We start from the raw sequence: 14,705 nt of genomic DNA, 5'->3' as shown, positions 1-14,705 counted from the left end.
GATGTAAAGGGTAGTGTGTCTCAGGCTTTTTAAAACCATGTCCCAACCAGTTGAGAAGATTTTGTCAAGCCTTACTTTGTCATTTATTTAATGAAAACAAAGGTGATTTTTCAAGTAAAATTTTATAATATTGAATATGTACTGTTAGTTATATAAGCTATCCCTAGACATTCTATATTTTCCTACTCTGTGGAGGATCCCTGGTGTAAAGATTGTCAGATTGAAAAATTTGAACCTGATGTGAAAGAAACTTCTGTAAATTTCTGGAAAGAGGAGTGAAGTCTTTTTTCTTTCGATGATGTGTATTTTAGAAAGGTTACTTTGGCAGGAGAGTAAAAGCAGACAGAACTGAAGGCAGGAGGGTGGGTGACTGTTGTAGTGATCGTGGTTTATGTGAAAAGTACCTGTATTAGGGGAGTGGAATTGCTTACATATTTACCCCCTTAGGCCATTTTTTCACACCCTGTGATTTTGCTTACTTATCTGTGTCCCTTCCTAGGCTCTAAATTATTTGCATGCTGGAGACTGCCCAGTTTGGTCATCTACCATCCTTATTATTGAGAAATTTTAATCATTTGTTAAATGAATGATTGTTTTCAATTTATGTTTAGGTGATTTTTAGGAACTTTTTACTGTATTAAGGTTTCTCTCCTAAGCACCTTGTTAGCTAAAGAAAAGAACATATACATGATTTAAAATAATTATATGTCATAGATACTCATTCCCTCTCTTTCCTTTAGAAATGGTATAATATTTATGGAGCATTTATTTGGCGCCAGCCAGTGAGCATTTTATATGTTATTCCATTTAGTCACCAAACTGCTATGCTTTGCTTTATCCACTTTCTATTTACATTTTATAATTGAGGAAACATAACCAGATTAAATAACTTATCCAAGGTCACAGAGCTAACAAGTCAGGTTAGACCTGTTTTCTCTGAGAGGCTTGAAAAGCTGTACTGTTTTTTCATTGTATTAAAAACCTTCTATCTTTATATTTTCTTCTTTTTTTATTTAGCCTGTAATTTTATAAATAGCTACAGTTCTCTGAGTTTCCTAGGAAATATTACTAGAATATTATTTCTTGACTTAACTGAATCCTTTAGGTTGTGTCCTTAACTAAATCCTTTAGGTTGGCATGTTTATGGCCTTCTTCAGAGGTCAGACAAGAAATATGATGAAGCCATTAAGTGTTACAGAAATGCGCTAAAATGGGATAAAGACAATCTTCAAATCTTAAGGGACCTTTCTTTACTACAGATTCAAATGCGAGATCTTGAGGGTTACAGGGTAAGTAAAATAGAGAATTTTTTTATTCTAGGGGAAAATGCTGTTGAAATATTTCAACCTTTTTGAGTGTTTCCTGGTTACAAAAATTTCCATTTTAAAAAGAATGAAATCTTACATCCTCCCCCCCAGTAGCGGTTGTGTTTATGACAGGACTAATAAGATTTAAAAAAAAAATCACAGTGTGGTAGAGTTAGGTTACTATATAGGATTTCATCAATTCAGTGAAAATTAACATTGGTATTCCTCAAATAGGTGATGACTTTGTCTATTATTAACATGTCAGTATTATCCTTAGTTATTACATTTTGGGGGAAAGCAAATTTTTTTTGTTTATTTTACTTTCATTGAAACTAATATTCTATCTTTGTAGCTACATTTTAATTCTTGAGTCATTCTATTAAATCAGGTCTATTTTGTTCCTCTTTTTTTTTCCATGCAGTACCTACTGAGTTGTTTTCTGTAGATCTGAATTCAGTATTTGGACATCGTATTTTTAAAAATGTTTTTTATTTGTACTACCTTTTCCATCCTATCTTTTCTTAGAGTAAGTAGACCAGGAAATAATATAACAAAGAGTACCTGCTCATAGCTTTTTAAAAAATTACAAGATTACCTTGGAGGCTTCATTGTGTTTTTTAACAAGTATTTTTTTTTTTATTCTATAAAGCTAAATAATATGGATGTTTCAGACTGTTTTCTGCTGCTATTCCCAGCATTGTGATAGATTGCTCAGTGTTGTGGGGAATTAATGTGATCTTTTTAAGGAGCTTTTGCTTTTACTGTAACCTTAAGAAAAAAATATTTTTTCCCACTTAAAGGAAACAAGATATCAATTACTTCAGCTTCGACCTGCCCAGAGAGCATCATGGATTGGTTATGCTATTGCTTATCATTTATTAGAAGATTATGAAATGGCAGCAAAGATTTTAGAAGAATTTAGGAAAACACAACAGGTAAACTAGTAAACTAGGTTTGAATCTAAATGTAACTAAAAGAAGTGTGCATAGACTTGCTAACTTTTTGTTTTGAAATAATTTCAAACTTATAGAGGAGATACTAGAATAATATGCAAAGAACTTCATAGAGGAGTTCATGCACACTAATTGTTAATATTTGACACATTTACTTTATAGTCTCTATATCTATTTATCTATTTAAATTTTCTTCCCAAAACATTTGAGAGTATTTTCAGACACCATGCTCTTTTACTCCTAAGTGCTTCAGTGTGATATTTCCTAAGAATAACTCTGTAATTCTGAATTCTGTAGATAGTACTATATAGATTATTAAAAAATTATGAAAGTTAACATCGATAGACTTTATCTAATCCATAGCCGATATTCAAAATTTATTATTTATATCCTTTCCAGAATTTTTTTTTTCCATTTCAGGATCCAGTTTAGAATCATACCTTGCATTTGCTTATTATTTCTCTTTGGTCTCTCTTAATCTTCGGAAGTTTCCAAGACTCTCTTTGTATTTCATGCCGTTGATACTTTTGAAGAGTACAGAGCAGTGCTCTTATAGAATGTTCATCAGTTTGGATTTGTTTGGTGGTGTCTCATAATTAGATACAGTTATATTTTTGGCAGGAAACCCCAGAAGTGATGTTGAGCCCTTCTCAGTCCATCACATTAAGAAGCACATGATAACCATTTGTTCTGCTTGATTTCTTAGTTAAGGTGGTGTCTATTAGGTCTCTTTGCTGTAAACTTGTTTTTTCGCTTTGTGTTTAATAAACAAGTCAAGACTTTATGAATAGCCGTTTCATCATCAGATTTTACCACTAGTTTTAGCATTCATTGATTATAATTCTGCCTGAATCAACTGTTCCAATGATAGTTGCAAAGGGATGATTCTCTCTTATTCCCTGTAGATTTATTATTTGACATTCTGCCTCTAAGTAAAAGCTTTCCTTTTCCCCTATTTATTTATCGTATGTAAAGACTTATGGATTCTTAGTCAGTGAGTTATAAGTTAATACTGTCATTACTTAATTGCTCCCTAGACAGATACTTAGAAATATTTTAAAAATGAGTAATAGTAATCAGATAGTATCCTTAGACTTCTTGTATGTATTTGAATATGTAAGCAATTTTTTAATATGAAAACAATTCTTACTGTTAGTATTCCTTATATCCATATATAGACATCCCCTGATAAAGTGGATTATGAATATAGTGAACTCCTTTTATATCAGAATCAAGTTCTTCGGGAAGCAGGTCTCTATAGAGAAGCCCTGGAACACCTTTGCACCTATGAAAAGCAGATTTGTGATAAACTTGCTGTAGAAGAAACCAAAGGTATATATATATTTTTAAGAATGTTATTTATTCTAGTGTTTAATTAGGACAAAGAGCAAGGCTGAAATTCTAGTTGCTGTTGATAATTTAATTCAACTTTTTGATGATAGAAAATCTGTTTCTTATGTATGCATTTTGAATAGTTGGTAATGTAGGAAAATATACCTTTAAATGATATTGTTGGTATAGGTTAAAAAATTGTGAACAATAAGGGTTATTGAAGTGACTCAGTAAAATACTTTTTCTTGAAATAAAGTATTTTTATCCTAAAATATTATAGTGTTTGAGCTAAACACAGGAGGTAATTGCTTGGTTTTACAAGACACAGGATTAAATTTCTTAGAAATATCTTATTAGCAGAACAGATTATGTACACCAGGTTTCTTTATTGCCAGTCATAATACAAATAAATCAGTCTTTCCTAAAGAATATATGGGACATCCCTAGAGTTTTTTATAGTTTATCTGGACATAGAAAGAGCAAGAATCAAAACCAGAGGTTTTGGGTTTTATGTGTGGATTGCAGTAGAAGGGGTAGATCTTTAAATAAACATCTTTAATGCTGCTGTTACTAGAGGTCTGAGAATAGAATATTACAGTTTTAAGAGTTGAGGAAGTGATAATGGAAAATGAAAGAAGAATAACAAGTAATTGAAAATACAAGTACTTTTTAAGAATTACCATCTGAAATGTTGCTTTACCTGTGTTAGTCCACCTAACCTAAGTTTGCTGGTGTCAGATTCCTTTGGCTCCTGTTGAAGTTGAACACAAGAAAGTGTGGTATCTGTGCATACTGGGTCACTATTTGCCGGGTGGACTTTAAGTGGATGATAATACTACTGGACAGAAGTAAAATGGAAGTTGAAGGTTCCTAGACTTCAGTTGTGAATGATAGATCCTGAGAAGCTCTCTTTCATCTGAGTTGTTACCCCTTAACAGCCTATTATAAAGAGAGGATCTTTATGACTTAGTGGAAAGATCACAAGATTGGAAAAAAGTAATTCAGGTTCTTTCATTAGCTGGCTGCTCACTAGCTATATCATCACGTGCTAGTCTTGGGTCTCAGTTTCTTTATGAAAATACACAACAGTTTTCAAAATACTCTTTAAGTACATCATTTCATTTGCTCCTCTTGATAACTTTATTAGTGAGGAATAATGACAGATTGAGATAGATGAGGACTCAGAATTGACCAGTGGATTTTAGCAATTTGGAAGTCATGGTCAACCTTAACTAAAGCACTTTCTGAACATTTAGAAGGAGGGTGGTAAAAGCCCAAGTAAATGAAGTACATTCAAATGAGATTAAAAGTAAAGGAATTGCATATATAATGCCTTAATGGCTTACATAAGGTTTGCTATATAGGAAAACAGTGGTGGATAAAACGAGTTACAAGATCAAAAAATATTTTTTTATAGCGTGTGTTTATGTTCACTTGAGAATGATCTGGTAAACAGAATATTTGATACAGTAGAGGGATTGTGATCTGGTGGATAAGTTGAAGGATTAGCCTTAGATAACAACTTGAATACTTGATCCCCAGTAACAATAGATGGTAGAATATGTGGGCAAGTGGATGTGTACATGTAATAGGCATTTGGGGGTTCTAATTTCTTCATTTTCTCAGTGAAATAGAAAACAGAGCCATCATTTCATTCCATAAAGTATGTATTGAATTACTTATAATGAGTCAAGTGTTGGGGATAGTGTATGTAAAGAGAATAGCATGCAACTGACAGAATCATCAGTCTTTGGGAATTTCAGTAATGAAGGCATTGTTGTTAATGGTGGGTGGTCATGATGATTTGGGAACTTCCTGGAGTGGGTGAGTGGGCCTGTAATTAAGCAGAAGTTTCATTAATTCTTGTTCCACCAGTTCCTTTTACAAAAAAAAAAGTGGGAGAAGATTAAAGGAAGGAAATGTGGATGGATGTAGAGTAGAGGAGAAAAGTTACAGGATATTTTGTTTGTTCTTAGTGAAATAGGCTTTTGGTTAATGTAGAACAGGCTGTCAACCTCAGCAGTTCTGAGACTGGGGACTGAGATGTTGAAGATAGAAGTCTACTGTGTGTTGCAGAATGTTTAACAGCATTCCTAGCTTCTACCCATCAGATACCAGTGGCACCCACCTCCCTTCTACTGTGACAACTAAAACTTCGCCACTTGTTACCGAATGTTCCCTGGGTGGCAAAAGTACCCCTGGTTGGAACCACTGGTATAGACATGAAAAATATGAGCTCTTTAAGCCACATTGCTTGGGTTCAAATCCTGACTGCAACAGTTAACTCTCTGAAGGACCCTCTGCACGTTTACTTAGGTTCTCTGCTTTAAAATGGTGAAAGTAATGGTAACCTACCTCATAGCATTTTGAGAGTTGAGTTAGTTAATGCATGCGAAACATCTAAAAATCACTAACACAGTGAGCATTCAGTACATGTTCGTTTTTATTATCTGGTGAGAGCTGAGGATGTAAGGATGCAGTTATGGTTTGAAAATAATACTTTTGGTTAATAGGGGCCTATTAAGGATAAGGATTCTGAGCAGTGTTTTTGAAGTTACGTGAATTTGGAGCGCCTGTTTATACTGAATCTGGTGCCTCTGTCTATTCCCCTGATGAATGCTTTCTCTTGTGAGAAAGTGTGGCGCAAACAAACAATTAGTATGGTCCAGGCCTTAAAATTGGTAAATAAGGAAGCTGAGGCTTTGAGACTGACTTTGGCACTTGGAACTGCTGATACTATTCAGGGATGAGATTGGTCCAGAGAAGACAAGCAAAGAGTCTACTGGTTGCCAAGATGGACTAAAGGGAAAAGGGGGAATGGTTTTTCTCTAGGATTGAAGGATAGGATTGGTAAGACAAGAGAAAGGAAGACAAGTCAGTTAAGTTTAAAGCAAGATGCTTATTTGGTAGTCAAAAGCACTAGAAAATGCAGGTGTTAAATGTGGTCGTGAATATGCACTGTTAGAGCAGAATGGTTTTATAGTTGATGAAAGGATGATAAATTTAGGGTTTTGGATTTGTTCATTAATTTGGATGTAAACCTGACTGGTGTGGCTCAGTTGGGCATCATCCCATTAACCAAAAGGTTGCTAGTTCGATTCCTGGTCAGGGCACATGCCTCGGTTGTAGGCCGGGTCCCCGGTTGGGGCATGTGAGGGCCAACTGATCGATGCTTCTCTAGCACATCAATGCTTCTCTCACTCCCTTTCTCCCTCCTTTCCCCTCTCTAAATATAGTTAAGAAAAATCTTTTAAAAAATAATTTGATGTTAATTGTCCCAATGATGTCAAGAATAATTAACTGAGTAGTAGATAATGGTTTGGTGATTGTGCTCAGTGAATTTGGGAAAATAGGTTGGCGTTAAACCAGTACCTGAATAAAGTGAGGATGTGACAAGAATGGCATTTCTAAATATGAACTCCAAAAAGTGGGAGACAGTAAAAAAAAAAATTACACGATAAATAGTCCTGCTAAAGGAAATTGGGAATTCAGGAAGATTCCTAATCCATCTACTTCTCAACATTGAAGAGATTTTAAGAGAAAATTTGAGGAAAAGTTAGTTGCAACTAGAAAATATTTAATTTAATTTTGTTTTTTTATCAGGGGAACTTCTGTTGCAATTATGTCGTTTGGAAGATGCAGCTGATGTTTATAGAGGATTGCAAGAGAGAAACCCTGAAAACTGGGCCTATTACAAAGGTTTGGAAAAGGCACTCAAGCCAGGTAGCATTGTTTAAAACTTACTTTCTAAGTTTTAATTGCTTCTTTTGTTAATATATTATGTTAACCAAAAAGTCCATCTGTTTTTTTTCTGTAAAACAAAAGACACACATTCATTTTCACCATTAACTTTATTGATTTGGTTATTTTGAGTATGTCGGCTGTCTCCCACATGGTATAATTCTCAGTTAATGTCTCGATTTGATCGCTGTCAACTTCGCTGGTCACCTGACTGGAGCACCATCTCGTGTGATATATCCAGCATCATTCAGTCAGTCACAGCACCTTCTCTATACACTGCATAAATCTTTTTTTGCTCTTTAGTTGCATTTTTACCTTTCTTGAAGTAATCAAGCATAATATGGTTGTGTACGTATTTTCTTCCATCTTCAGTATTAAAATGGCTACACGAAAATTCACCAATTTTGATGTTTTTTTTAATGCACGCTGATATGGCAGCTGTCACAGTACACTCTTAACAAAATTGTTTTGAATGAAGTTGAAGACAGCTAAGTGCTACTAGAGCCACCTTACAGAAAAATACCAAATGAACTTTTTGGTGAACTCAGTATTTTATTAACTCATTGAAAAGCATAACTAGAAAAATAGTGAGTAAGAAGTGGTTCAGAATCTGAAGACAAAAGTGCATTTGCAGACTTTATTGAACATGGCAGACGGAGCATTTTTTGAAATCGCTCTTACACAACAAATTCATAGAAATAGTTGAGAAAAAATTTTAGAAACAACTTCTAAAAATTCACAAATGCATAGCAACAATAAAAGCATGAAAGGGAAATTTCCACGGACAGAAATGGAGATGTTTCCCTAAGGGAAAGAAGCAAACATAATTTCTGTGGTAACCTGCAGCCACAGCATAAGTGGCCTGCCAGGGGCACATGAATGTAGCTAAAAGAACAGCGCTTTTCTCTGTGGAAAGAGGGACTGCCATATTTTGCCATGTATAATGCACACTTTTTTCACCCACATTTTCGAAGAAAAAATAAGGATGTGCATTATACATGGGTAGTACTAATTCTGTATCTATAAAAATGCTTTTAATTCTTTTGTCTATGCTTACATGTTAAAAGTGTAACTCGAGAGAGCAATAACAATATCCATATGCAAATTAATATCCTGGAATACGATAATCGATTTTGTTTCTAAATATAATTAAATAAAATTGATTTAAGAAATTAAAACTGAAGTTTTTTTTCCTGAAAATTTGGGCCAAAAACGTGCGTGGGCACCATACGTGGCAGTGCATTATACATGGCAAAATGAGGAAGATACCTGTCATTCTATACACTTGGGTCCAGAGACTCTCTCCTCCACCTCCCTACTCCACCCTCTTTCCCCATCACACTCTCTAATGAATGGTACCCACTTGTGAGGATGAGCCCAGAAATATGTCATCTACAAAAAGCCCTGCCTCTTCCTTGGCCAAGATGCTTCCCTCAGGACTGACACTAAGCCATTTCTAATCATTGCCATATGCAGGAGAAATTTTGTAACACAATGTCGTACCACCCTAGGAACACCTGCGCAGGAAAGACGCGCACCTGTGCTAGTGCAAGGGCGAGTAGAGGTAATGGAGAAATCTAAGGTGAGGACAAGGAGTTGCAGCCCTGGAATCTGAATGGTTATGAGAAAGTACCAATTAGCAATCTGGGGAAAGAAAGACCTACTTGTGGACATAAAAATAATAGAGTGAATAAAAGAGAGGCCACAGCTGAAGAGCAATTAGTATAGTGGAAGGTTGATGAACCTAGGGAATCTCTGAATTGAGAATAAAAGAGAAACTATAAAAGAAATAGGGAAAATGGGAAGATAGGGGACAGATCCAAAATTTCAAAATAAATCAGAGCAGAGGACTTAGAAAAGCAGAGGCTGAAGAGAATAGTGGAGAAGCCATGTATGGAAATATAATAATGAAGCCTTCCTCAGAACTTGAGGAGTCCTCAGATTTTTAAAGGCTACCTAGAACAGGACAGGATAAAGAAAATTATGCATTTTATACGAGTATAAGCACTTAAGATGTAAAAATACTAGAAGGAAGGGAATACTCTGAAGTGATTGTTGATATATTTAAGTGGTTAGATTATAAATAATTTTCTCATGCAAATTTTGTGTTTAATATGGTAATTTTTGTATACTTTGAGTAATTTGTAATTTGCTAGAAAAATATAGTTAAAATTAAATATAGAAAGAACTTTTGTTTTGTCTGCAGCTAATATGTTAGAACGATTAAAAATTTATGAGGAGGCCTGGACTAAATATCCCAGGGGACTGGTGCCAAGAAGACTGCCATTAAACTTTTTATCTGGTAAGTGAGGATAATTGCAAGAAATGAAAATGATGGTATGATTTACAATTTCCTTGTTTTTAACTATATGAGTGTGCATACTGAAATTGAAGTATGCATTGTTAGAGAGTTGTCTGGGTAAATGTAAGTTAACAGGATTTTTTTCTTCCAAGGTGAGAAGTTTAAGGAATGTTTGGATAAGTTCTTAAGGATGAACTTCAGCAAGGGTTGTCCACCAGTCTTCAATACTTTGAGGTCATTGTACAAAGATAAAGAGAAGGTAAAGCAAAATACAATTTTGTTTTTTCTGTCATTTCTTTGCTCACTATTTGAAATAATTGAATCTTGCTTATCTGTGCACATAGTACACATTTTCTGAATCCAGTATCAGTCTTCCTAGCTTGTAATTTAAATGCTCCCGTGCCTCTTCTTTTTCATGCTCTACTTTCTTTAACTAGTAACGTATCATTTATTTCTTCTCTCAGTCTTCTGTTTCTGCAATATACGTTGATAAATAAGTATATGTGTGAAAGCTTGGTAAGGTAGTGATTTTGTCAATATTTTCTCTAAACCCTGTTCATGGTGAAACTCAGAAGTGATTTCTTTTTTTAAACTAAATTTTAGCTTAGCAATCTTTTTCCTTTTTTATTTGGTAGAAAAAAGAATCTTTCAGAAGAGTCTATTTGCTATCCCCGCAAGTTAACTTTCTCTTTCAGCTATGTATTACAATATGCAAATACTTGTTAAGAGGATGCTTTAATGTCAGTTTAGATTATTTTGTTTGCTAGTGCAGTGGCATCAAGACATGCTGGTTGGATTTTTTTTAATCAGTTACAATGAAGAATCAGAAAGATGGGACAAGTTAAACATGCGAAACACTAACATAAAGCACATAAGGTGTACTTACTTGCCAGTCTTTTGTTAAATGGCCCAATGCATGGGCTTTATTGATGGCTGTTTTTCTTCTTTTTCTTATATAAATCACTTTTATAAAATGTGGTCTACTATTTTTCAGCTTGGGTAGAGTGAGAACTTGGTGATTGCAAAGTTGTTTTTTTTTTTTTAATTAAAGATTTGTTTGTTTATAGAGAGAGGGGAAGGGAGGGAGAGAAACATCAACGTGTGGTTGCCTCTTGCGCACGCCTTACTGGGGACCAGACCTGCAACCCAGGCATGTGCCCTGGCTGGGGATCGAACCCAAGAGCTTTGGTTCACAGGCTGGCACTCGATCCACTGAGCGAACCAGCCAGAGCAGCAAAGCTTTCTTAATTGTATAATTCCTATATACTTTTATGGTATATATGATTCTCTCATTTAAATCTAAATTGGCTAAAAATATCTAATTAATCCTGAGTCTTTCCATGGTGTTCAACTTATAGAAATAGTTCTTTTTGTCCTCATTTCTTAAGTTTACATAATGTTGACTTAAATTTGACAGTGATGATAATAAATGTAACTGATTGAAACATGTTTGGGAAGACAAAACTCTCTTAATAAGGATGCAGCTCAGCTTGTGGGAGCAGAAAAACATGGGCGCACCAGAATAACCTAGCTGTGACCATTCCGTCCTCAGTTTTCTGAGGTAATGGAGAGAGCTGGTGTTAACCTGTTGGGTCAGTTAAGTTGAGGTCATTTAAGAGAGCTTCTGTAGTAACAAATCCATTATAGGTGGATTAAACAAAGAAGGAAATTAATAAATTAAAAGTATTCACAGATCTCTTAGGAAGCCAGGAACAAGTAGTGTAGTCATGACTGAGGAGAAGCCAGAGAACCTGGACAGCTGCGTGTTCTGCACCTCAGAAACCCACTCATGGTCCCATGTTGGTTTCACTGATGTTTTCCCCTGGGTTAGGAGATTGAGAATTGATGCTCTCATCTACTTAGGGAATTTCTCTTCCCACACAGTATTTAATTTTTCATTCCTAAAGAATGAATGCTAACTTCATTCATATAGTGGGTGTTATTTATATGGATTGAGATACAAATGAACCAAGATAAAAATCATCAACATTATCTCTTTATGTCCAGCCTTTCTCTGATTATGTAGTTCAGCTCAATGCTTTGTTTTCTAGCAGGGAAAGGAGTTGCCAGTAAGTTTTTAAAAAGTTATGTCTTAATACACACCTTCCAAAATATAAGGTTTAACTTGCTTTTAAATTTTTATCCATAAGTTAAGAAATTTATAAAAGTGTGTGTCAGTGTTTATTGAGCCCTTTAATAGCACATTTTCCACAGAAATGATAACTCGCTCTCTATTTTTAATTAAAGTGTGCTTGTGTATTTGTACTCTAGGTGGCGATCATAGAAGAACTAGTAGTAGGTTATGAAACCTCTCTTAAAAGCTGCCGGTTATTTAATCCCAATGGTAAGTGCTCAAGTTTTGTTTTAAAAGCATCCAGAGATTTTTAATATACCATGAAATTCTTAATGAGAAGATCAGAATTATTGTTCATTATTTAGGCAATAAGTTCAGTGTATTTACACTTTTTCCCCTTTAAGATAGAGCTGCATTAATTTGAACATTGTATGAAAATATTTGGTAAAAAGAGAATCATACTAGCTTATTTAAAAACATTTTATGTGAAATATCTATGAAACTAGATATACTAACATTGATTCTCCATCCCCCATTTGCAGTAATTTTTAACTCTTGGTCAAACTTACTTCATTTATATTCTTACCTTCTTCCTTCTCCAGCAGGGGTGTCCAACCCACGGCCCAAAGGCCACATGTGGCCCAGGATAGCCATGAATGTGGCCCAACACAAAATCATAAATTTACTTAAAACCTGTTTTTGCTCATCAGTGTTTGTCACAATTATTCTTCCATTGTGTCCCAGAGACTCCAAAAGGTTGGACACACGTTACTACCATGTTATTCTGAAGCAAATCCTAAACATTACATTGATGAGTATTTTAATATTCTGAAGATTGTAATCATAATATCATCACCACACCTAAACATTAATACTGTCTTGATATCAAAGAAAAATGGTCCACGTTTATATTTCCAGTTATCTTATACATGTCATATTTTGTGTTTGGAGTTTGTTTAAATGAAAATCCATATGAAATCCATACTTTGAATTTGGTTGATACGTCTCTTAACTCTCTTTTAATCTGTAGGTTTTCCTTCCATCTTCTCTTCTTCCAACAACTTCTTTGTTAAAGAATTTAGATTTTTTTCTTTTTTTCTACAGTGCACACAGTAGATTTAGCTGAATGTACTCCCATGGTGTTTCTTAACATGTTATTGCTCTGTTCTCTGAATTTATTATAAATTGGTAGATGGATGTACAATTGTACTGTCTAGTGTGATAGGCATTAGCCACATGTGGCTATTAAATTATTAAGTCAGTTTCTCAGTTGCAGTTGCCATATTTTAAATGCTGCTCAATAGCCATCTGAAGCAACTGCCTACCACATTAGACAGGACAATAGAATATGTCCATTATCGCAGAAACTTCTAATGGACAGGTCTGACCAGAAGCTTGATGAGGTTTAAAAATTGGAAGGAGGGGCTGTTTGCTTTTTGTTCTGTTTTAATATGAGTGGTGAGCAAGATTATTTTACAGGTGATGGTGTGTTTGTCCATCAGGAGGCATGTAGTATTAAAACATGTTAGTAACTGCTAGGGATTACAAATTGGTGACATTCCAGCCTTCTTCTTCTTCTTTTTTTTTTAACCTTAAAAGAGAACTTTTTCTTCATCTATTTCTGCTTTTTCTCCCCTGCCTCCTCTACCTTTTTTTCCCCTGTTCTTTACCAGTTTTCAAAATAATTGGTTTAATAACATCCTTCAAAGATGGCTAGTAAACACGTTTTAAAGGCATTATGAATTCCTGGATTTAAACATTTGATGTTTTAAATCATTGCAGTTTTAAATGCAGCCTTCTTATAAAATGGTAGTAGATGGTAGGTTCCTTGAAGTTTGGTATGACTAGATTATTCCAGTTTATCTTGTACACTGCCCATAGCAGACCTGGAATCCGTTGTTTTTCCTGACGAGCCCTGGTTCTGACAGTGGGAGAGCCCAGTATGGGACCTGGGGTGCTCATTGCTATTGGGTTGATCATTGTTTTTAGGTCTCAGATTAATTTTAATAATACTTTTTAGAAGGCGTTACCATGGTTTCATTGGTTAATCATCATAATGTTCCTTTGATTATCAGCATTTTCCTACATATTTTACAAATGTGGAAGAGGTTCAATGAAATGCCCAAGAATATGCAGCACTTTAGTTGCAGATCTGTCAGATCGGGAGTTGGTGAGTTCCACTCCTATTGTTTGTCTGCTGAGCCATCCTACTTTTACCAGAAAAAAAATGAGCAATCTGTTGCTTTCTCTGAAAGCAGATAGTAATTCTGATTTTAGAAATTTGTGTTAAAAACACTTTTTAATGTGTGGGTTGTATACTTAACTTACACATTTTCTTGTGAATACATAAAAATCGAATTATGAACTAAAATATAGAATTAGCATTTTTAACTTTTTTGGGTGTAGTATTTATTTCACCTAAATTATCAATTGTTGCATATTCTGCATAGTATTAAAATATATTAAGAATATTATAACCACTGGAATTTAAAATAACCACGTTACAAATATATTTATGTATAGTTAGTACGTTAGCTAGAAACCCAATTAAGCAGTTGGGTCTTTTTTTTTTTTTTAACCTCAGATTAATGGAAAATTTTTTTAATTCTTTTTTCCCCCTCTCATATATAGCCTCCTGATCAGTACACTCTCATAGTTGTAGTACAACTTGTCTTCCCCCCCCCACACCTTTCAGTTTCCTTTCAGGCAATTTCTTGTATCTTTGATTTCACTTACCTGCCATATTCATTATGTAAAGAAAAGTTCTAACAAATGCAAGGCATTGTTTAGAGGCTCTCCTGATATAGAAAAGAAAGCGGGATCCCATTTAGAAATCTTATAAATTTAGGGGTAGTTTTATAGCTAGGTACATAAATAACACGGTTCAAACTAGTTTCCTTATTAATAAAGATAGAGTACCCATTTTGAGAGGTGGGTACCCTCTGTGTATATATGTGTATATATAATGACTAATCTTGGTTTCTTTCTTCTTGCAC

The 14,705-nt window shown here is 34.6% G+C and overlaps 1 protein-coding gene across 3 annotated transcripts in view; it reads left to right on the top strand.

Moving 5' to 3' along the window:
- The window catches only part of NAA15 (N-alpha-acetyltransferase 15, NatA auxiliary subunit), a 64,667-nt gene that overhangs the window by 26,962 nt on the left and 23,000 nt on the right, over nucleotides 1–14,705 (top strand). For all 3 annotated transcript variants that reach the window (XM_054563059.1, XM_054563050.1, XM_054563041.1), the window contains exons 4-10: nucleotides 1,132–1,289; nucleotides 2,108–2,242; nucleotides 3,439–3,592; nucleotides 7,196–7,315; nucleotides 9,540–9,635; nucleotides 9,788–9,894; nucleotides 11,907–11,979. In XM_054563059.1, the coding sequence (XP_054419034.1) occupies nucleotides 1,132–1,289; nucleotides 2,108–2,242; nucleotides 3,439–3,592; nucleotides 7,196–7,315; nucleotides 9,540–9,635; nucleotides 9,788–9,894; nucleotides 11,907–11,979 (843 nt within the window). The remainder of the gene's footprint in view (nucleotides 1–1,131; nucleotides 1,290–2,107; nucleotides 2,243–3,438; nucleotides 3,593–7,195; nucleotides 7,316–9,539; nucleotides 9,636–9,787; nucleotides 9,895–11,906; nucleotides 11,980–14,705) is intronic.

The sequence above is a fragment of the Pteronotus mesoamericanus genome, unplaced genomic scaffold (genome assembly GCF_021234165.1).
Source record: "Pteronotus mesoamericanus isolate MK-2021 breed Mesoamerican mustached bat unplaced genomic scaffold, CSHL_Meso_final contig_163, whole genome shotgun sequence".
Taxonomy (NCBI): Eukaryota; Metazoa; Chordata; class Mammalia; order Chiroptera; family Mormoopidae; genus Pteronotus; species Pteronotus mesoamericanus.
The sequence above is the reverse complement of the archived record's forward strand: the minus strand, read 5'-3'. Positions and strand labels throughout refer to the sequence as shown.